Source organism: Pyricularia grisea (assembly GCF_004355905.1).
Source record: "Pyricularia grisea strain NI907 chromosome V map unlocalized Pyricularia_grisea_NI907_Scaffold_6, whole genome shotgun sequence".
NCBI lineage: Eukaryota > Fungi > Ascomycota > Sordariomycetes > Magnaporthales > Pyriculariaceae > Pyricularia > Pyricularia grisea.
Genome location: NW_022156719.1, coordinates 1,628,895 through 1,651,046, shown reverse-complemented (window position 1 = coordinate 1,651,046; position 22,152 = coordinate 1,628,895). Strand labels below are relative to the sequence as shown.

The window sequence follows — 22,152 nt, the reverse complement described above, 5'->3', positions numbered from 1 at the left end:
TAGGCATCCAAAGCGCCGAAGCTGTATATGTGAGCATGAAATATGTCAATTGGCACATCAAAACAAGCATTTTAACCAGGCGATGCAGGCCACACACGAAATACTCTCGCAGTGCGCCAAGCTGTGTCTTTTTTCCTTCCTTTTTTCCCCCTTGACTGGGTTGACAGCTCTATTGTCGAACGTGATTCGTGTTCAAAAACTTGTCGGTATGGGGATGAAAAGTAACCGCTTCATCTTCCAAAGTCCAAGACTACTTGGACGTGAAAGACCCAAAGACATGATTCAGGAACATGACACCTTGATCTCTTCTATTGAGAGATTGTAAGTTCCATCGAAGAGCTTGTTGGCCTATCGAGACGATTTGGCTCGTACTGAAGTTGGGCTCGCTGGCTTCACTCATGACTGGCTAAACTAGTTGAAGAAAATAAAGTCGGCCATCGAGACAGAGCACAGCCTTCGGGGTAACATCAAGACTCTGGAGCTTAGAGGTTCGAACTCAAACGTCGGTCGTGGAATCAGATGTGGGGTAGCAACAAAAGGACAAAGTGCACTGCAGCAGTAGCTCATGTTATCAACTCAATTAATTCATTGATGAAGAGAAGCTTGACCTAACCAGAACGGCTATGCTCTTTTTTCAAATCGGTTGTGTTCATTGCTCCAATCGGACAATATTCAAGTGAAAGGCGCGATTACGGATGCGCCTGTGGAGAGAGAGAGAGAAAAAAAAAAAAAAAAACGCCTATGGGCAATGTAGACAGCCACCTCGACTGTGAGAGATGCAATCCAATCGAAAGCGGATAGCCCAGATCAACAGCACCAACCACCAAGGGATTGATTGCACCTCCCCCCGGTTCGCATTCCCCTGAAGGGATGATTTGCTTATGTGGAAATAAGCCCCACCACCTACCCTGGACACTGGAGACTGAATGAGAGGACCCCAATGACTTGGATGCTGGGTACCTAATGTCCCTTTTTTTTTATCCTACGCTCATATCCCTGGCTCAGAGAAACATTTCAATTGATTGAGGGTGATCGGACCGACCCATAGGTCCATACCTAAGGTAGGTAACTTACCTGGCCTTACCTTGGCTGTAGGTACGTGAGTTCGTGCAAACTCTCAGCCTTGGGAGGAGCCGCCACAAAGAGCCTCTGACCAACCTAGTCCACATTGCTCGTAGCGGCGCAGCGACTTGAGCTGACCTTTTTGTTATCCAAAGACCACGAACCAGATTTTAATCAGCCCATCAAACCCGAGCACAGGGCTCACCAATAACCCGGATTTCGCAATTGGTTTCCCCATTGCTCTTTGCTGCAACCCATTTACGCTAATTGTCAGTACGACCTTGGTCAGAAACCCCCCGTAGATAGGGGAGGCAGAAAAAAAAATTGTACCGGAAAGTATTTGGAAAGAACCTTATCCAAGTCGTCTCGACGTGCCACGACACACGCAACGCCGAGAGCTACCCAAAATAGGCCGCCACCAAAAAAGCAACCGCTCGTTAAACCTCTAAAGCGCAACAACCAACCGCTTGCCGCAAACCAAACAAACACCCCCCTTTTCTCTGAATTGATCCTCCCCTCCTCTTCGATCTCGCCCTCTTCGTCCACAACGAGAACCTCCCTCACCCATCCACCATGTCGACCAACGCATCGGGCGGCCTGACCCGCCGAAGAGGTGGCGGAGGCGGAGGCGGAGGCGGCGGCGCGGGGGCCGGCAGCGATGAGGGCAGCAGCAGCAACGTTGGCGCCATTGGCCGATCCGACTCGTCGAGCAACTTCCAAAAAGACAGCAGCAGCAGCGCGCCCGAGACGAGCTACGAAAAGGGCGAGAACGGCCACAAGATCGCCTTTGACCCGCGCGACATCAGCGAGAGCGCCGAGCGCAGCAAGCAGCCCAAGCTGACGCTCATGGAGGAGGTGCTGCTGCTCGGCCTCAAGGACAAGCAGGGCTACCTGTCTTTCTGGAACGACAACATCTCATATGCCCTGCGCGGCTGCATAGTCATCGAGCTGGCCTTCCGCGGCCGCATCAGCATGCAAAAGGACCCCTCCAGGCGGCGGTTCCCCTTGGCCGATCGCTTGGTTGAGGTCATCGACGATTCATTGACCGGAGAGGTACTGCTGGACGAGGCCTTGAAGCTGATGAAGTCGAGTGAAAAGATGAGCGTCAGTTCATGGATCGACCTGCTGAGCGGTAAGCTATCCTCTCTGCTCCCTAGAAACATGACTCTGCACACTTGCCCTTGCCCGTCATTATCGGCCAAAACCCAGCAGCCCAGTCCAATTCCATCCCGTCGTTGCTAACTAAAAGCCCTTACTTCGGGCAACCCCCACACAACAGGCGAGACCTGGAACTTGATGAAGATCGGCTACCAGCTCAAGCAGGTGCGCGAGCGTCTCGCCAAGGGCCTGGTGGACAAGGGCATCCTGCGCACCGAGAAGCGCAACTTCCTCCTCTTCGATATGGCCACGCACCCCGTGGTGGACAGCGGCGCCAAGGAGGAGATACGCCGGCGCGTGCGCAACGTGTTGACCCAGCGCACCGTCGTCCTCCCCGGCTCCCAGTTCCTCCCCGAGAACCTCGAGTTCCGCTACAGCCGCACCATCGCCCTCGTGTGCGCCGCCTACGCCGCCAACGTTCTCGAGAACGCCCTCAGCACCCTCGGCCACGAAGCCCGCGAGCGCGCCTTTGCCCAGACCGACGAGCTGCTCGCCGAGTACAGCCAGTGGCCGTTTGGGAAGAAGGCCACGGCGCACGGCATCGGTGCCAACCTGCCCCAGGTTATCAGTGATGTAAGGGTTTATTTTCTGCCCTCGTCTTTGTGCTCACGTTCTCGAAGTTATTCCATACATAGTATTTGGGACTGACTAGTCTTTTGTTTTGTTTTCTACTACAGGAAATTGCAAAGGGCAAAGATAAAGAACTCCAACTCGAAGTCGTCGCAGCATGCTTGAGCGTTTTCACCCGACTCGACTCACTGTTATAAACAGGGCCTGCCATACTCAAACCTCGTCTACCTAGACGCGAAAAGGGGGGGGAAAAATTCACAAACACATACCCACCCAATTTTACGAAACTCTTCCGCTCGCTCACGACCTCCTGCGAGACCACCACCAGTGAATTGGCACTTCGACGTTTCACGCTTCAAAAAAAAAACCCCCACAGCCTGCTTTTGCAAGAAACGGAGAAGGAAAAAGCTTGCCCAACATTAGACTTTTTGGCTTCAAATTTCCATGCTTAAAAATCCCGTCTCCTGGACTGGACTCTGGCTTGGGCAAAATAGGGAATGGGGTTGAGGGACAAAATGAACAAGCCGAAACCAGGTGCCCACGACAGAAAAAAAGAAACGATGAATCGGCGGACGGTGGTCGATTGTTGCCGCATTTCTGATGGATTTTTTTTTTCTCGACTTGCCAAGCACAACAATTGCCGCTTGGGAGTAGAATGTCATTTTTCCTACGTACGGAAGAAAAAGGAGGGATTTTTTCTGTACTGTTTTCTCTTTTTCTTTTCATCTTTCTTTTTTTATCATGATTCAATTAGTTGGTTACTTTTGATAATTAACCAGGGCAAATGCGGACAATAGTTTTAAAGAATAAGTCAAGCGTTCGGTTCCTGTTAATGTATTCGTTTTTATAAAAGAAGATAATTTTTTTCCCCCACCTTCCCCCTCGAACCACTGCAAATGCTATTTCGATGACGATCCAATGCGGCCAAAGAGAGACTCGCGTGAATATGAGATAGAGTTCACAAGAGAGTGAATCCATGGCGCCCCCCAAGACGCCAAACGCCAACAAACTCCGCCTGCGCCTGACAAAAGAATATCTTTGAACAATGACACATGATGTAGAATAAGAAAATTTTCACGTTTTAGCCATTCACTTCCTCTTGCTGCCGCCGAAACCAGCACCTTCAAAACCAGGGCGGGCCCTCTTGCCGCCGCCACCGGGCCTAGTCGGTCCGCCCTTCTTCTTGCCCATCTTTCCGGCAGCCTTCTCGTCGCGGCGCTTGCGCAGGTTGTCCTCGCGCTTCTTCTGCCGCTCCCGAATGGCCTTCTCGACGCCGGCCTTGCGCTCACCCCACTCGCGCTCGCTCTTCTTCTTGGCCTGCTCCTTGCGCTTGACCGCCTTGCGGAGTAACGTCTCATCGTCCCGGATCTTTTCGCCCTCTGCCCGACGCCTGGCGGCCAGCCAAGTCTCCTTCTCGAGAACTTCCTTGCGCTTATCTTCGTCCAGACCTGCCAAACGCTTCTTCTGCGCCTCGAGCTTGGCTAAAGCCGTCTTGGGGTCCGACGGGCCCTTCTTCTTCTTCTCATCCTTGACGTAGCTGAGGTCGTGAGCCATCTGCTGACCATCCGCAAAGGCAATACGGCCAAAGGCAAAGTTGTTGGCGCCCGAGTCGGAGCCCGCGTCAGATCCTCCCAGACGCAGAGGGCTCATGAAGCTTCCCGGCGAAGTCCGTGCGCTGGCCAGGGCCTCCTCACGCTTACGGTCGGCTTCCTCCTTTGCCAACCTGCGCACTTCCTGCTTGTGAGCCTTGCGCTGCGCCTGCTTCTGACGCCGGGACTCGATCAGCTCCTGACGCGTCATGGCAGGCTTTCCTTCGGCGCCGTCAGCCTTGCGAGCCTTACGAAGCTCCTCGATCCGGGCGGCAAGACGGGCCTTGAAAGCATCAGATGTGCTTGATGGTAGCTTTGCGGGCTTGGTCTTTTCTGATGGTGCGGCTGAAGCGATAGAAGTTGCAGCGCTGGCGGGCTCCACGGATCCATTATTTGGTTGTGAATCGTTGTCAAATACTGGAGAGGTTGATTTGGACTCCGCTGATGATGCATCGGACTGACCCTCTCCGTCGTTCGTCTCAAGTCCAGCAAGATCGATAGGAGCCAGCTCACTGTCAGGCGCTGGTTTGCGGTCGTCTTCCTCGGTAGTCGGACGAGGCGTTTCAGCCTCAGCAGCTTCAGAGGCCTTCTTGGGTGTTGGTGTAGGCTCGGCATCTTCGTCGGTAGCGTCTTTAGACTTTTTGGTCTTGGCAGCCTTCTTCTCCAGCTTCTTTTGCCTCTTGAGGAGCTTCTTCTGATCTTTGGCAGAAAGATTCGAAATATCCTTGGGGTCATCTTCATCGGCCACAGCTTCCACATCCTCAGCCGCGGGTGCCTCTTGTTCCTCCTCTTCCTCCTCGCTATCGACAGTCTTCTGCCTCTTGAGTGGTTGCTCCATCTCAATGCCTTCGAGGTTCAAACTTATGTCATCTCCGTCCTGCTCCGCTTCATCCTCATCTGGGCTTTCGACATCCTCCAGCTTGCGCTTGCTGCGTGCCCTCTCTTCCAGTACTTCCTGGACGGTGCGGTTCTTTTCGCTGTCGGGGTCGAGCTTGCCAAGCTTTGCGGCCTTCTTCTCAGCCTTGGTGTGTTTTTTCCTCTTCCATTGGTCCTGAACAAAAGAGAAAGTGGTAAGTCAGGCTGAACCAGAGCGTAGACTAAAATTGTAGTCTGATTGGTGCTCTCCACTACTGGTGATGTAGGTAAGAGACAATCGGGGGGAGCATGGCAAGCAGGGAGCCCAACAGAGCCTTGCTGTCGCAGCATTCAATGGAAGTAACACAAGACATACGTTTTGTTGTTGGTCACCATAGTAGATCTGAGCTGGGATGAGGGACAAAAGCCCATCGAAAGCCTTTGCAGACTCGCGGAGTCGCTCCTGCAGTTTTGCCTATCAGCTTTTTTTTTTCTTTCTTCTCGGCAGCCATAATTCGTCGACTAGGGAACTCGAGCGGGGCAAGCACCGACCTGCAAGTCGTTCTCGGACATTTCTGCTATGTTTTTTTGACCCGATCGCTTTTGTTCTTTTTGATGAATTAATATTGAAAGAAGCGGCAGATTGGAACACCGTAGGCTAGAGATTCTTTCGCCTTGCACTGGTCGGTGTCGGGGTGCAGACTTTCGAGACGCGCCGATTAAAAACGTCAGGATTTACCCCCAAGGCGGTCGGAGTAGGTGCGGTTAGGTGGAATCGATTGGGCCAAAGCTCCGCGCCGAAAATGTAAAGATTTTTCGTGTGAGGGTCCGTCAGAACGAAATCTTGGCATTATTTTCTGCCAGGCGGTCAGAATTTTAACAGAGGGTACCCCTGTCAGTGTAACACAGCTTGACAGGCAAACGACCAAGCGTAAGTAGGAGTCCAGGGTTCCTCATGCTAATCACTTTAAATCACTCACTGCCTCAGTATTCATACTTGGGCATAGGTATATGTTTTGTCCGAGGGTAGTCATTTCATGTAGTACTGAGTAGGTAGATAGATTAAGGTAATTTACTGATGGTATCAATCGAATTCTGATACGTAACCATATGTAACCCGTATGCCATGGCGGCAAGGCTACATAGAACAGGTAACAATACCCATGAGATACAAATTCCGTGCACTCGCATGCTATGCCCAAAAAAAAAAAAAAAAAAAAAAAAAAAAAAAAAAAAAAAAAAAAAAAAAAAAAAAAAAAACCCTTACCGATAAACTCCATCCTGATGATGACAGAATAACAAAACTCTTGACGCCTAGCGGCGTCTACACAAAGTGGGTATAGTATAATGCGATGCAACAAACAACCGACTAGTAAACAACTCAACCCAATTTTTCTGTACCCTTCCGAGATTCGCATTCTCGAAATATTAATATCCTTCAGTAACTTCTTTTTTATCGGCACAAAAACCTGGCCAGGTCCATAGTCCGGCTTGTGGCCACCTTTGGAGATTCAGGCTCATTCTCCTCATCGCTATTGGGGACAAGGAGGTCTTCACTCCCCCCGCCGCCTCGGCTCAACGCTGCCACTTCTGCAAGGTCCACCTTGGGCAGAGGGACAAAGGATGGGTTGACCGGTGCGGTTGGCGGAAGGCTACGTCTCGGGCCTCGTCTTTTCTTCGTCTGTATTCCAGTGCTCCCCTGGCTAGCCGAGGGGCTTTGTCTCTGCATTGCGCTTGCATGAATGCGCTGCAGAGGCGTCAGTTGTGGGGTTTCCATAGAGCCAGATAGGGCGCGCTTCTTCTCGGCCGTCGAGCGGGGGGCAACTCCGGCAGGCACTCCGCTAGAGTCGGGGGTGGGTAGCCCATATGCCATCTTCGTGCCGTTCCCGGAGTTGGTCGCCCCAGGTGTGTAGGCAAACCGACCTAGCGCGGCACCTAGCTTAGCACTAGATTGTCGAGCTTCATGTGCGAGGTCGAGCTCTGAGTCTGCTATGATTGAAACAGACTGCCTAATCGGAGAGCTGGCTGGAACTTCGATCTCGGTCAAGTCCTTGTTTTGGTCGCCCTCCTTAATCGGTGTAGCCAGAATAACATCAGGAGTTTCTTGCGTCACATCGTCGCTTCGCGCGTCCGTATAAACGTCCATTGATTTCCTTGGTTGGCTGGAATGTGCCGAGCTTAGTGAACCGTAGTCGGGGAGACTGAGCAGTGCATCGTCAATGGAGTCATCCGACATTATGTGTCCCTCGCTTCTTCGCTTTGACTTTGGCGTTTTGGTGATCGTTTGAGAAAAGAATCTGCTCCTTTCGACGAATAGCTCATTATCCTGCTTTCTTGAATGGTGTTGCTCAGAACAGAGCCTGGCCCTCTTCTGCGGCCTTGGAGATGTAGAAAATCCGGCTGTTCGGCTCTCATCCTTCGACGAGTTAATCGGACCCGATGTCCTCCGGCGGTTGGTTTGGTCTGAAGAACTCATGGCGAGCAAGTTCCCGATCGGTTCTGTACGCCGACGGTTGATCCGAGGAGCAGTCGAGGATGTGTATGGACGGGAGACCGGGCTAACTGTTTCCTCCAGGTATGGTCGAGGAAGTGGGAACACACGAGGTGCCAGTCCGTTGGCTGTAAGTACTCCAACCTGCTGAGGGTCGACCGAAAAACAATTGGCATCCATTTCTCCCATTGGTATACGACGGTGGCCCTTGAAAAACTCCTCTATCGGTTTGCCCAGCGGTTTGCTCGGTGCCGGCGCAGTGTTCTTCGTCGGGAATGAGCGTCCTTTTGTGGATGGTGGAGTTGGAAGTATAATGCGCTCCTTTGTAATGGGATTGACGTCGCCGCAGGCTATAGCCCTGGCGAGTTCGGGGTCCACTTTGGCACCGATGAATGGCATCTCCTCCACATCCAGACCCGATGTTGGCTCGGTCAATAGAACGAGCTCCTGCTTCTCTGGGCAAAAGACACGTTGGTGCATGAAGGTAAGCTCTGCCTGCTTGAACGCTGCCATGTAGTTCTCCGAGATTTTGTGTTTGCCCTCGAACTGCAGTTGACGGATGACCTTCTCTGGTGTCTTGTGCTTCCTGATCATGCGGTATGCTGTCTTCAAACCCATCTTGCTGATACCGTCCAGATAATCACATCCGCTAAATATAGCCATCTGTCGGAATTCGGCATCAGTCCATCCTGTCAGTGAGATCTCCCGAACGGCGCAGAATTCCCGCCTGTTGACCTCGATACATTGTCCGTGCTGATCAAGTTTAGTCAAGAGGCGCTTGGCTCCGAAGACGAGAAGATCTGAATCCTCCGATATGATGCCGCTGACATAGCCGTTGCGTTCCAGATAGACCATCTGGGCGTCGGCCTCATAGGGAGCCACGACGTAAGGAACGTCGATTTTCTTTAGCTCTTCGATCAGTTGACGTGCCATTTCGGGCGTGACGTCAATCGCCTTCTGGAACTCCTGATAGGCTTGCGCAGGCTTGCCAGCCTTGAGCAGCTCCATGCCAGCCTTTTTGCTCTCCTCACGGCGCTTGGCTCGGGACGCTTCCGTAAGAGCTTTGCTTGGTAGAAAATCTCCATCAAAGACTATGTATGGAGTTGCACCAAAGTACTTGACCATCTTGACTCGATGCATGGCAAAGTCAACATATCTGTTCGAAGGGGTTAATTTGATATCACCACAGATATGGCAGTAGCAAACTTGATCCTAGCTGTACTTACTTGCGTGTAGGCTTCCCCTGTGCCAGCTCTAGGGCGCACGACACGGCACCACGATGAAGCCATCCGTAGGCATCAACGGCAAGCGTTTCGCCGGCAAATTTCTTGAGCTCGGTGGGTCTCTGAATTGACTTGAGTAGCGGGAGGAGCCCGACGATGCCCATTTTGTCGGCACTGTGGTTTCAGTACCAATCTGGTTGTGAGGGTTTCCAGGCTATAACATCAAATAGCCATTCAGTGGTTGGTGAAAGTTTTCGACCAGCTCTTTCTGTACGCTTGAATAATCCTGAGTCCTGTGAGGCGCAGTCCTGGGGCCGTATAGGCTTCAAGACGCGTCGGCGAGCAGGCCGCCCAGCCTTTGTTGATGTGTGGCAAAACAAGCTGAGAAGCAGTGGACTGTGAACGAGAATTTGCAGATCCAAATGATTTGTCGAAGATCAAATATGGTTTTTGTTATACTGAAGCTGAGAAGTTGATGTTAGGAGCAAGCGCGATTGAAGGCATCAAGGTAAATTAACGAATTTCCTGGCTGTCACAGACGCGGTTTACTTAAAGATGAATGGGTTTGGTCAACAATCGTGATCTGAGTACGAAGAGTGGGGCGCAATTCCACTTTAGCGAAAAAGTACTTGATCGCGTCTGACAGTTCACGCGTGTGGCTGGCCCATTTCCGTAGCAACTAGGTCTGGAGTTAGATGGCAGGAGTGGGGCCTGCATAGGGATGCAGGCGGTGAACCGGCCCCTCTTTGGCGGGAACATTGCTTGGTACATGATCCCTGTCTGCGTGCCGCTGCCAGCGTCGCAAAAATTTGCCCCGCTGAAGGAGAAGGGCAGAAAAAAAAAAGACGAGAAAAAGAAGAACGCGGCGTCAAAGCAAGCAAAAAGTTCATCGTTTCAATTTCGAGAGCCACTAAAAGCAATATCACCAGGAAACGCACCAAAGCAGTCTGTATATTTTCTTGATCAGAGCAGCCCATCCAATTGGATTGTTTTATTGATCGCCGTGATGCCGAAATCACTGGAAAAGACACGCAAGCAAATTGCGAAGAAGCGCAATGGGGTTGTTAACAATCTTCATGAAAACTCACGAAACGCCAGAAGATTACACACTGCTCAAGTAAGAGATGAGAGGCTAGAGAAGCTTGCTCAGGCCAAGAAGAAGAGTGACAGACCTTTGAGTATGTGCATCCTAGGTTTCTTCCCCAAACCACAGCAACGAAAAATCCTTTTAATAATCATTTGGCATGTATTTGTAGAATGGAATTGACAATATGCTTACAAAATTTGCAGTTGACCGAGTTGCGTTTTTCAGGGATGCAGTCAAGGAGGGCAGCCATCCTCGACCATTATCACTAGATGTAGTCCATGAGATGGTCAAAAGGTAAGCAAAGAATTGGGTTTTATTATTACCACCAGAATTGACTCCTTAGCATCAACGGTCTTGCCGCAATCTTCTAACACAAAATCACAAACTAGTTTTGTCCACCAGTATGACGAGGAGTATGCGGAAGTAAAGAGCGCACGTCGTCCCGGAAGGCCCTCTAGTACAAAAGAAGACACCTTGAAGGCCAAGGTTGTCAAGTTGGAGAAGGAGTACCAGGCCGGATTATGTTTGTGATCCCCCATCAACGCAATGCAGCAACCAAACTGTCTCGTCTTGGCGAGGCCACCATCTCTAGGATTAACTAACAGGTTCGCTGCAGATATGCCCGATCTCACCAAGGTGGAAAATTTGGATGCCTTGGAAAGGTGGGAAGGCTCATGGCCGTTCCTTGCTAGTCTTGCGTGGGTGAAATTCTTACCGTCTGGTGAGATGAAGCCGGCAAGCTTTCCTCCCATGTGAGGGCCGCTTGGATCGGTTGACTGGTTGAGCATAAAGACTTCGAAATGAGACCCATAATGCACAATGATACCCATGAACTATCTTTTCTTACTTTTTGCAACAAAAAAAGGTTATTCTATTCAAACCCCGTAGACTTAGGAATCCAAGGATGTAAACCTGCACTTTTAAGGTTATGTTTGGCAATGGTCAAATCACACAAAGACAAGATGGGGGTTGAAGACTGGGCAAGGTGTTTTTTGAACTATGATCTGTTATTACAGTTGTCATTGTACGTGGACAGTAATCTCAACAGCTAGCTGCCGCAGTTGGACCCATACGATTTACTGCCACCAATCACATATCCGGGGCTTTTAGTGTTTTCAGTTGTGCTGAGTGACGGATTTGGCAAGGACCCTTATAGCATCATTTCTATCTGCAGTTAGAACGCTAAAGACGGTTTCCCAAAGGTTTGGGGAAATCTGTCAGGTCATGAGGAGATAAGCTTAATTCTACAATTCATACAGATCAGGTATCTATGTAGGCGTTCGCATTCCAGTGAATTTTATTATGAATGATATTTTTTGGCCAGCTCAAAATTGGATAGACATGACTTTTCCACGACCCAGCTTGCCAGTTCAACTCTCCACAGTGTAACATCAATACCTTGCACTGATTGTTGGAATCCCCTGGATCTGGCGCGACTTGGTCCGTGCATAATGGAGGAATTTTTCCCTATGACATCCATCCATAAAAAACTTCTCGAAGCTTTTTTCTTCATACTAACACCACGTTCAAAAAAAAAGTTTACCATTGATCACGTCTGTACATTATTTCACATTTGATCTTCAACAACTTGTCAAATCACCCCCTGCTACTTTCTTGATACCCATTTCTTTTCTTTTACATACACAATTCTTTCAAAATGATGTCACTAAGGACTTTTGCGCGTTCCGCACCTCGCGCTCTCTCCCGCGTCTCGTCGGCCGCTACCCGCAGGACAACGGGATCTCCTCTCCTCAAGACTTCCTCCTTTGCTGCCTCGTCACTAAGGGCAGTATCACGTCCTGCAGCTTTCTCAACCTCTTCGTTGAGGAGGGCACAGAGCGGGGTTAGCGAGGAGCTTGCCAACAAGCTCGACCAGGAGCTGAGCTTCGAGGCCGAGGTAAAGAAGAGCGAGCCTGAGCCGGCCATCATCAAGGACTTCCTTGAGAACACCCCCTGGGAGCTCAAGGACGTCTCCGGCCAGGAGAAGGTTGTCCTGACCCGCAGCTTCGACAACGAGAAGTAAGTTTCCAATTGTCCCTGCATTTTTCTGTTTGATTCATGCAAAAATTACACAACTCCTACTGACATAGGTTGCCTGCATCTTTAGGATCACCCTGACCTTCTCCATCGCCGACCTCGCTGCCGACTACCACGACCAGGAGGCGGACACCTACGACTCGGACCCTGCCCTCGCCGATGAGACCGCTGACAGCAAGGGTAGGCCGAACGAGGTTGAGGAGAACCCTGAGGAGTACGATGAGCAGGAGGCTGCTCCTCCGTGCAGGCTCAACGTGGTCGTTGAGAAGCCCGACTCTGCCAAGGGTGCGCTCAACATCGAGGCCACCCTGTCGGATGACCAGATTGTTGTCGACAACGTTTACTACTTCGACAGCGCTGAGCTCGCCAAGGAGCAGACCGCTGAGACGGCCCACAAGGCCTCGGCCGTCTACCCTGGCCCTCCCTTTGGCACCCTGGATGAGGAGCTTCAGGTCCTCATGGAGCGCTACCTGGAGGAGCGCGGTGTCACCGCCGAACTGGCCGTCTTTGTACCCCAGTACATGGACATCAAGGAGCAGCGCGAGTACACCAACTGGCTAAAGAACGTTAAGGATTTTGTCAAGGCGTAAGTCAATTGGCAAAGTCTTTACTACTTTAATACTTTGACAAAGTAGAGGTTGTGTGAATTGTGGGCCACTTTGGCAACACTCTCACAAGACTTGGCTTTGTTCAGATGATGTACTTTATGTTCACCTACTGTCACTCTCACCTTTTTATTAGCTGGACGACTACCAATGTAAAATAATCTGTACAATCTCGAAACACCACCTAGCCATGAAAGAAGAAATTTTGGGCCGTTGAACCCACGTGAAACCGTTTTGGTGGAGCCCCTGGACTTTTTTTTTTTTTTTTTTGTCAATGTCAATCGCTGTTCTTCGGAGAAAGAGACCCCTGTTCATTGCTTAGCTGTTTAACTACATTTAACTACCCTGGTCATGTAGAGCCAGTCAGTCTCGGCTTGCATCGACCGAGCCTTACTTTGGGACGAGGCGTTGGGGGAGCAGGTCTTCCCTTTTTCATAAACCAGCAGAAACGTCGGGAGGTTCTTTTTCCCCAAGTCAGTTCTGATGAGAAGGGATCTGGGATCCTACCTAATTAGACCTAGTTGCACCAATTTTTACCAGCTTGACCCCTCTCGCTGGAAAGAAACCCCGGAGCGCACTGGCCTGAAACGCAGCTCGATCGGTCTGGAAGTCAAGGAATCCCTTTACAACTATAACCGCACAGCCCACTTCGAACTTACTCGCGGAAGCTTTTGGCGACGAGACAAACGACGTGTTTGTTCAATGCCAAAACCACATCCCAAAAAGTCCATTTTTTGTTTCTTTCTCACTTGACAATTTCAATTTGACTGACGCGCATTATCTCGTGTGCAGGTTAATCAAAGTCCTTTTTTTTTTTTTTTATCAAAGTAAACAGACCAGGTCAATCAGGGACCAACGCCTGTAAGCCTTGTACTCTGTTATTTTTTGTTGTGTTTTATTTTCTTAATTTTTTATTACATCGGCTGGGATCGAGAAGATTTGACGAAAGTGTCTGTCCTCAGTGACAAGGGTTTTGATGGTAAAAGAAAGTCAAATGAGCCACGGGATTAATATTGCCAACGTCGTTTATACATATTGCGCCGGCGTATAATCTTTGTTTAAAAGCCTGAAAAGTCTCTACAGAGCTTTACTGGTTACCTTGAACCACGATCCTCTGGAAGGAAGGAATAGCCACAGTCAGCAATGGGCGACCGTCGGCATGACCGAGATGAGAGCAGCGACGAGGAGCTGGAGCTCTACTCAAGGCCAAAAAGCCTACCGTCGCCGCCAAAGTCGCCCAACGATCCCAAGTCGCCCAGCTCTCACTACATGCAGATTGACGCCGACGAAAATGCCCAGCTGCTGTCGCCGGGTCGGTTCAACTTCCACGAAGATGACGACGATGAGGATGACGGCCTGGACGACATGGAAGCCGGAGAACGGACCCCGATAGAGGAGCAGGGCTTGGCTGCCAGGCCGGCCCGTCGTCGGGGCTGGATCTGGTGGCTAAGAAGACGTGGTGGAGCCCCCAACGGCAACGGCCTTGCCAAGGGCGGCGGAGCCGAGCGAGCCGCCAGCACGGGAATTTTTGGGCTACGCATCCCGCCTTGGCTCGTCAGGCCCCTCGTTATCCTGCGATTGTTCCCTTGGGATGGGCCCAACGAGCATGCGGTGCACTCCATTACCCCTTTCTTCCCCAACATCCAGGACTATCCCGTTAGATGGCTCGAATACAGGCTGGGAACCGGAACACCCCGATGTACGGCGCTGACCATGTTTACGGGCTTGTGGTTCCTCCTTTTCATCCTCTTTTTATCGATAGGATACTCTGGCTACGGAGGCAGTCCACCAATAGTGCACTTGTCGTGCACAGATACTCTTTGGCCAAATGGCAACGATTGTGGACTCAATGGGATCGACTGCAAGCCATTCTCGAACCACACCTTTACCGTTCACTGCCCGCCTGGCTGTGCCTCGGTAGGCCTGCCCGAGCCTAGATTCATCGGCACCAATCTGATCCAGGACTCGCCGCTCGTCATCGGTTCCGGCTTCTATCGCGGCGACTCTTACCTCTGCGCATCTGCCATACACGCAGGCGTGCTTTCAAACGGAGGCGGCTGCGGCCAGATCAAACGCAAGGGACCTGGTACCCAGTTCCACGCGTCCGACGCCAACGGCGTCAAGTCTATCGCCTTCGACTCGTACTTCCCCATGGCCTTCACCGTTGTCGAGTCGGAAACCTGCGGCATCTCGAACCCGACCGTGCCGCTGCTCATCCTGACCCTCCTCTTCACAGTCGTGCTCTGCATCTTCACCGTCGACCCGGCGGCGCTCTTCTTCTCCATCATGGCCACCCTCTTCACCCTCGTCGGCCTGGCCTCGGACCCGCCGTCCGTCTCGCACTACTCCACTACCGTCCTGCCCGAGCTCCTCTCCATATTTGCGGCCCGTCTCCTCCCGGCCATCTTCATCGCCCTGACCCTCTACCACTTTGTCATCTGCCGCTCCCTAGGCGGCGACTTTCCCCGGACGGGCCTGATCCCCCTCCGCGCGCAGTACGAGAAGCTGTGGCTCTGGCTGCTGCCGCTGTGGCTCGGCGCCATGGCCAACCACGTCCTCGGCTGGGCTTTTCTCACCCGCTTCAAGCCATTCGCCATCGTCATCGCCGCGGTCCTCATCTGCGCCGCCGCGGCCCAGCAGTCCCTCACCCTGTGGCGCGAGGGCCGCCTGCCGGGCTTCATGCGCCTGTACGGAGCCCTGCTCGCCGCCTTGATACTTTCCGCCATCCTCCTCCCGGGCGTCCAGCTCCAGGTGCCACCTTACGCTCTCGCCCTCGTCCTCCTCCCCCTGACGGCCGTGCAGACGCGGCCCTCGCTCGCATACCAGGGCTTCCTCCTCGGCCTGCTGATCAACAGCGTCGCCCGCAACGGCTTCCAGCCGATCCTACTCCCGTACCACCGCCCCGTCGCGCACCCGCTGCCGTCGCTGCTCGGCGAGCCCAGCATCAAGGACGTGCCCGGCGGCTACCTCAGCATCACCTTTGAGTGGGTCGTCCCGTCCATCGACTACACCACCGCCAACGAGAACTCGGTCATCGAGGGCATCAGCGTGCTCGTCAACGACGTCGAGCGCCACCGCGCGTTTTTTCAAGAGCCCAAGCGCGACAAGGAGCATGGCGCAGGCGGAGCCAGTGGTTTCGTCTGGGCCAGGGCCGAGGGCGCCGATTTTCCAGAGTATTTCCGCTTCGGCTACATCAGGGAGGGCAAGAAGGTCCTCGAGTACACCAAGGCTGGGGTTTGGAACGCCAATGGGTCTTGGGTTCCTCCAGAGGGTTCTTGAGGCTGTGGGGTTTCTTTTTTTTTCCTTGCCCCTCCGTCTTCACCTGTTCCTGTCCAAAAGAAAAATGCTAGAAGGGATGGGATGGGGGCTGGCGTGTTTTATTTATGGTGTATGAAAACGTTTTATGTATCTTGATAGTCATCGCCCTGTTTTGTATAGACTAGCATGTTTTTTTTTTTGGCTCTATATTTTTAGCATGATATGACTGACTTCCTTGTTCATTTTTTCTTCACTTTGTGTCCCCCCTCGACATTTGTTTGTCACACATGGCCCGCCATCTTGTACTTTTGTTTCTATCATGGGAACATGCAAGCCAAGGGCTGCTCCAGCGGTCTTGCTGACTACACTCGTGAAACCTTTGATACCAGGGTATTCTCAAGATCAGAATTCCAGATATGTTGAACATCAACGGCATGACGCCATTACAGATTTAGCTAACCTGTACTCGAATATGTACAAGTTTATCGCTCTGCTCCAAATTTTTCATGACATGACCATCATTATGAAACCCCATAGCTCAGGGGTCTTTTTTTGTTTTTGTTTTTCCCCATCAAATATCCAAGTCCTCCCAAACTCCTTTTTTTTTTCTTAGGTTCCTGCCGCTGCCAAACTTCTGACATCTTTGCATGTGTGTTTTCGTATTTTTTTAATGGGCTGCGGACACCCAGTCGTAAATGCTTATAATAATAGACTCGCTAAATAGAGCCATCCGTTTTGGACACCAGGAATACCCGCAAAGAAGCATCATTGCATTTAGAAACTAGGAGCTCGATTCCGAAGACGTCGTAGATGAGTCGGATGTTATTTCGTCCTCATCGTCTCCTGTCTCTTCTTGGTCATCATCGTCGTCATCGTCGTCGTCGTCGTCTTCCTCGTCTTCGTCCTCGGACTCATCCTCCTCTTCTGTAATCGTATCTGCGGCGATAGCCGGTGCTTTCACCGTCCCTACCATCATATCCGGTCTGGATCTGGTGTTTTCGACTGTCTGCTGAAGTGTATGCGAGCCGTTCCTATATTCTGGATTTTGGCTGCACTGTGATGAACTCTCGGATTCTTCCACTGACATGCCAGAGCACGTCCCGTAATCAGCACCAACCATGCTGATATCTGGGGTCTGCGGCCGCTTGACCATACGCTCCTGTGACGGGTGGCTGTTTGCCATGTTTTGCTGACGGCGTTGTTGCTGCTGGTGGGCTGCCAGTGCAGCGACCATCACCTGTTGCGGTGCTGAACCTCTGTTAGCAGCCACAACCCCATTGGCATTCCCGATGCTTCTCGCATCTCCGCCCACGCTACGAACACCGTTGACAACTGCCTTCCCTTGAGGAAGTCCAGCTGAGCTCAGTAGGCTTACCGCCCACCCATACGGCGTCAGTCGAGCTTTCGATGCATCAGTCGCCTGGGAGTCTCTGACGGAACTGGGTTTGCGGCTCCTTGACATCTCTGAAAGTGGTATACCCGGTGGACCTGGAGGGAAAGCTCTGCCGCTCTTGACAAGTCGGCGAAATGACGCCGACCTCTCCACCATGCCGAGAAACCACCAGTCCAGCCGCTCGCCCGAAACCCAGCGGAACCTTCGCTGGGCTGGTGAATTGGCAAGCGGGTGTGTATCTCGTTGTTGCAGTTCCGTATGAACCCTAAGATTTTCCGCGTTAAGAGGAACGTATGTTCCCGGCCGAAGTGCTTCCGGCGAACGGCCTTCCTGCCAAAGAAGCAGCCCCGCTGCTTTCAGCACCTGAGGCATGACACTGATGTAACCCGTTGCACCAGACTGATCCATGTGCGCGCGACCGAGCACGCGCACTGCGTCCCTGAAAGATCGAAGTGGCCGATTGGACTCTATGCGCTTGATACCCAAGCCCTCGATACTGCGTAGCTTCTGTGCTCGCATTTTAGCCTTCCTGTCACCACCTTCATCAGTTGCGACACGCACATGCCAGACTCTATGTCTTTCGGCTGCCGGTGATGCTCTCGGCGGAAAGTACATGCAAACCAGGTCGTCTAATTTGTACTGTTCGGCCGTGTAGAGCGCCTCGTGTCGCAGCATATCTTCATCGCCAACGCCGCTCGTGATGGCCATCTCCTGTTGTACACATGCCGCATGGTACATCAGGTCCTCCAAGCCCACACCATTCCTGCGTTTGGCACTGCATCCGTTCGTTACTTTGGAGCTTTGTGGTGCCGCTGCCTCTCTCGAAGAATCCGTCTCTGCAACAGCAAGTTTGTCCAGGCTTGTGAGCGCCTGGCAGAGTCGGTGCGCCATTGGTACCTGCCCTGCATCGAATGCAACCGAACCCTCGGTGGGTGGTGGTAGTGTTATTTCCGGCTTCTCAGGGACCATGCTGATGTTTAGGTCTGCCGCCAACAAAATGGTGTTGAGCACCTGCAGCTGCAACAGTCCTGTCTCTTCTCGTGTCTCTCTTAAACCACGTAGGGGCTGGGCATCACCGTCTTCCAAGGTGAGCAGTCTCCAGCCACGTTCCAGCGGCACTCCGACTTCCTTTTGTCTTCGGAACCAGTGATCTATAACCTCTCGATCATGTGACATCCTCGACCAGCTGTGAAACGAGTACAGATGCTCCATAAGAGCTTCCTGCGAAGAAAAAGTACAATTTAGATTGCACAGGCCGAAAGAATGGGCGCGCACGAGGTGGGCACCCAGGCGATACGCCGTCATCTCATCGTCATGTATGAATCGTATTCCACAGAACCTGCAGCTCAGTGATCCATCTTCAAGTTCATCAGCTCCATCGTCAATGCCGCCAAAGGCATCACAGCTATAGTAATACTCGTGCCGAGTCTGTTCGCTGTTTATTTGGGTTTCGGCGCTGTCACCAGATCTGCTGAGGCTGAGTTCGGCCAGCCTACGTGACAAGGAAGCACTCTTTTTTTTGTCGGGGGAAGCCTTCCTTTTCTGGCCAGAAACATTGACGGTGCCATTCGAATCTACCGAGATTGAATCTGAAAGAGGGGAAGCGGTTCCGTTGACGGTGGTCTCGAGGCTGCTCTTTGTATGGACACTATTGTCACCGCTCCGGTTTATCATACTTTCGACGGTTGAGGGTGATTGATCACGGATGGTTGCAGTCTCATCTTTGAGACATCTTCCTCCGGTACGAGCTGCCACATTTTCATTTCTGGAAACTGAAGGTCCAGCCTTGGGCTTGGTCTCGTCATTATTGGCATATCCACCACCATGCTCACTGTTCCCACTGGAGGTGGAGCTGGGTGATACCAAGTGCTCAACGTAACTTTAACATCCGGGAATCATCACTGTTAGCATCTGAGCTCCTCCCTCGGACCTTTGGACAAGCTCAAAGGTTGCAGGAAAATCCACTCACCAACCAAGTGCAATCAGGTGTTGCGTGAGAGCCTGTTCACGCAGAATGATTCTCTGAGCCAACTGGTTCAAAGAAGCCTCAAGAGCTGCTCGTCGATCTTCCAATCCTTGCTTCGGGTCCTTGGGCTGATTATAGACTGAAAGTGAATAGCGGAAGCCGTGGATGACCCGCTTGATATCGGCGACGCATGTAATCAGGTGTTTTTCCAAGACGGCCAAGGGTGTTGGGTCCTGTTGCAGCATTCGTATCCGGGTTTGATCTGGTATTGCCCCATTCGAGACGCCAGGAGAGAGCCGTTTCTTGCTCGCTCGCAGTTGGCGCATCAAATTGCAAACAACGTCAACGCTCCTCTGGAGTCTGCAAGTAGCCTGCAGCAGAGCCCGGGCCGCATCCGAAGCGTCGGCAACATTGGAGGCCAATGATGCGAGTACAAGCAACTCATCTCTGCTCTCGCCAGCAGCATGGAGTATGCCTGGGATACTGAGGGTACTGTTGGCCACGGCGGCGCCTCCATGACCGGCCTCCATTTGGAGGAATGATGGGAAAGTTTGACCCAAGCCGGATATGGGATGAACAAGTTGACGCCGCCACTAGCAAAACACGGATAACCTCTTCCCCTCCTCTTTTTTTTGGTCTTCTTAAGTTTGTTATTTTGAATTTGGAAACTTTTTGACAAATCGAGATGGAAAAGTTACGGTGCCAACGCGCAGCTGCAAACAGGGGAGGGCCCAGATTGGCCAAAAGTGGGTGTGGGTTGGGGGTTCGGGTTTCCAGGTACTGGGATCAGGCGGTGCGAGCGGGTGCGGGTGCGGGTGGTCTAGGCCCAGGCCTACCGCCGCTCGGGAGGGGAAGGCTCAACGGATGGGAGCGGGCAGAACGGGTTGGTGGCAAACAAAAATGTAGCGGCTTAAATTTGATAAGGCAGGTTAGAGGAGCTTGGAAAGCTTGGGAAGATGAACAGGGAGGATATGATAAAAACGAAGGTCAGTAAAGAAATACTAAAATAAACAAATAAAAGAAAATAGTAAAAAGGAAAAAGGAAAAGAAAAAAAGATACCAAAACTAAGTGAACCAAGACAATCAACTATTTTGGACTCAATCTAATACAAACCTCCAATTGCCTAGAACTAGTGTCCAGGCTTTTCGTTCCTTCACCAGGAACAACAGAAAAGATTAATCACATATCAGTCAAGGCAATTTGATCAACCAGGAACTCGCGCCGAAGTGGGGGAAGACCAAAGGTTATTTAAGTGAAAGAAATCAGATCTCAGAGATTTTTTGGGGGAGGGGGGAAAAAAGTCTCGACACCCAGAGGGCAAAAAGGAAGTGCACCCGTGACAGCAGCTCTTTTTTTTTGCAAATATCCGGCCACAAAAAGGGCCTGCTCTATCCTCCCTGGGAGAGTTGGTCAACGGTGTGGGGGCGGGCGGGCAACGGGTTCGATGACAAACAGATTTTCAATGTCATGTGGCCATTCTCAATTTCCACGGGAACTCAAACAAGGCTTGCAATCTCTGGGGTGAAAGGGTTGTTTTTAGTGCAGAAAAGATAAGGGGGAAAAAAGAAAAAAGAAAAAGAAAAGAAATAGGCGAATAACAGCTCCTTGGAGTGCCCAGCACAGGAGAGAATGGCCTGCAAGTTTACCACCACCGACTTTTTCCAGTCTTTGTAATTGCACTGGAAGCGTTTCGGACTCGGGATTGAAATGGAAATCGTTTCTGATGGTTGTCGACAGGGCCACACGACTAATTACCAGCAACAATTATTTTGTCGAAAAATAATAATAAGAGAGATAAAATAAGCCCTGGACTGAGATGGGAAGAAACCTTGAACCAATCACCATTTGCCGGACATTCTAGGAAAGAAGCCACCCAAAACGCGCCATGGCACCGGCACTGCGACCGCTGGAGGCTTGTACAAAGTTTTTTTTTTTCTTAATTCTTTTGGTGTTTGGTCCATTTTCACATGCTCGGTGGGAGATGATGCGCTCAACAAAAAAACGATGAAAACATGAAAATGATCTTGTCTCATCTTGACATGGCCTCAATTAATTTCCATCTATCTCTGTCATCACATACACACACACACACACACACACACACAGACCATGCTGGGTTAAGATCAGAACAGAGAATAAAAAACAAAAAAAACATCTCAATTAGACTTGTTCCCACACAGCTTCTTTCACGAAAGCTGAAAAGTCTTTTTTTTTTTTTCTTCAGTGCCCTTGCTTGCAGCTCAGTGATCAGACGACAAGGAGCGGGCGGGGTATCGCTCCAGGGCGGTTGGTCCTCGTGCCCCCCTCCCGTTCCCCCTTGTGCCCTCCAAAAGCTCTGCGCCAAGATTTCCATTTTGAATGGATCACGCGGGATGTCCAGTCTGGTTCGATCCATGAAAATTATTACCCCCCTCCATCAGATAGCATAGACCCGACCTTCCTTGGCTTGCTTGGGTAGGTAGGTGGTAGGCAAGGAAAGTAATATTCTTTTTCAGCTGTCACCTTTGTGCCCAATCAGTCCATTATTTTGTTCTCGTTCCCCCCAATCCTTCTACCTTCTGTGTCTTGTTCTATCCACCTCCATCTCGATTCGACTTGCATTTTCTTACATGTCTCGCTCGAAACGAACACATTTGAAAAAAAAAAAAAAAAAAAAAAAACTGTTCCCGTCAATTCGGTAACTGATTAGTTGCCTCCTCATTTGTTTTCTAGTCGAAGTTTGCTTGACGGGCTATGCAAATCAAGGACGTAGCACGCACCCCTTTTCTTTCCTTTTTTGAAAGCCTGGCTTTTCTTCGATCGTCGATCGTCGATTCTTGTGCTCCCCTCTTCAATCGCGTCGTCACACCCCAAAAAA

General features: G+C 51.2%; 7 protein-coding genes across 7 annotated transcripts; 4 read left to right on the top strand and 3 right to left on the bottom strand.

Moving 5' to 3' along the window:
• Positions 1-1,012: 1,012 nt before the first annotated feature.
• PgNI_08445 (uncharacterized protein) lies at positions 1,013-3,619 on the top strand. Its single transcript, XM_031128442.1, has 4 exons — positions 1,013-1,061; positions 1,218-2,194; positions 2,342-2,793; positions 2,898-3,619. Exons 2-4 carry the CDS (start codon positions 1,636-1,638, stop codon positions 2,985-2,987), a joined length of 1,101 nt encoding a protein of 366 aa, XP_030979437.1. The 5' UTR covers positions 1,013-1,061; positions 1,218-1,635; the 3' UTR covers positions 2,988-3,619.
• PgNI_08444 (uncharacterized protein) lies at positions 3,615-5,988 on the bottom strand. Its single transcript, XM_031128441.1, has 3 exons — positions 5,787-5,988; positions 5,611-5,709; positions 3,615-5,430 (listed from the first exon to the last, which is right to left on the bottom strand). Exons 1-3 carry the CDS (start codon positions 5,805-5,807, stop codon positions 3,880-3,882), a joined length of 1,671 nt encoding a protein of 556 aa, XP_030979438.1. The 5' UTR covers positions 5,808-5,988; the 3' UTR covers positions 3,615-3,879.
• Positions 5,989-6,687: 699 nt separating this feature from the next.
• On the bottom strand, positions 6,688-9,112 carry PgNI_08443 (uncharacterized protein; the record flags this gene model as incomplete). Its single annotated transcript, XM_031128440.1, has 2 exons — positions 6,688-8,881; positions 8,952-9,112. The coding sequence occupies 2 exons, from the start codon at positions 9,110-9,112 to the stop codon at positions 6,688-6,690; spliced, it is 2,355 nt and encodes a 784-aa protein (XP_030979439.1).
• Positions 9,113-9,804: 692 nt separating this feature from the next.
• Positions 9,805-11,067, top strand: PgNI_08442 (uncharacterized protein). The gene is made up of 4 exons (XM_031128439.1): positions 9,805-10,126; positions 10,239-10,329; positions 10,425-10,558; positions 10,652-11,067. Exons 1-4 carry the CDS (start codon positions 9,955-9,957, stop codon positions 10,789-10,791), a joined length of 537 nt encoding a protein of 178 aa, XP_030979440.1. The 5' UTR covers positions 9,805-9,954; the 3' UTR covers positions 10,792-11,067.
• Positions 11,068-11,521: 454 nt separating this feature from the next.
• Positions 11,522-12,952, top strand: PgNI_08441 (uncharacterized protein). Its single transcript, XM_031128438.1, has 2 exons — positions 11,522-12,054; positions 12,143-12,952. The coding sequence occupies exons 1-2, from the start codon at positions 11,693-11,695 to the stop codon at positions 12,660-12,662; spliced, it is 882 nt and encodes a 293-aa protein (XP_030979306.1). The 5' UTR covers positions 11,522-11,692; the 3' UTR covers positions 12,663-12,952.
• Positions 12,953-13,820: 868 nt separating this feature from the next.
• On the top strand, positions 13,821-15,956 carry PgNI_08440 (uncharacterized protein; the record flags this gene model as incomplete). The annotated part of the gene is made up of 1 exon (XM_031128437.1): positions 13,821-15,956. One exon carries the CDS (start codon positions 13,821-13,823, stop codon positions 15,954-15,956), a length of 2,136 nt encoding a protein of 711 aa, XP_030979441.1.
• A 272-nt stretch (positions 15,957-16,228) lies between these two features.
• Positions 16,229-21,386, bottom strand: PgNI_08439 (uncharacterized protein). The gene is made up of 2 exons (XM_031128436.1): positions 19,298-21,386; positions 16,229-19,207 (listed from the first exon to the last, which is right to left on the bottom strand). Exons 1-2 carry the CDS (start codon positions 19,822-19,824, stop codon positions 16,717-16,719), a joined length of 3,018 nt encoding a protein of 1,005 aa, XP_030978752.1. The 5' UTR covers positions 19,825-21,386; the 3' UTR covers positions 16,229-16,716.
• Between the last annotated feature and the right edge of the window lie 766 nt (positions 21,387-22,152).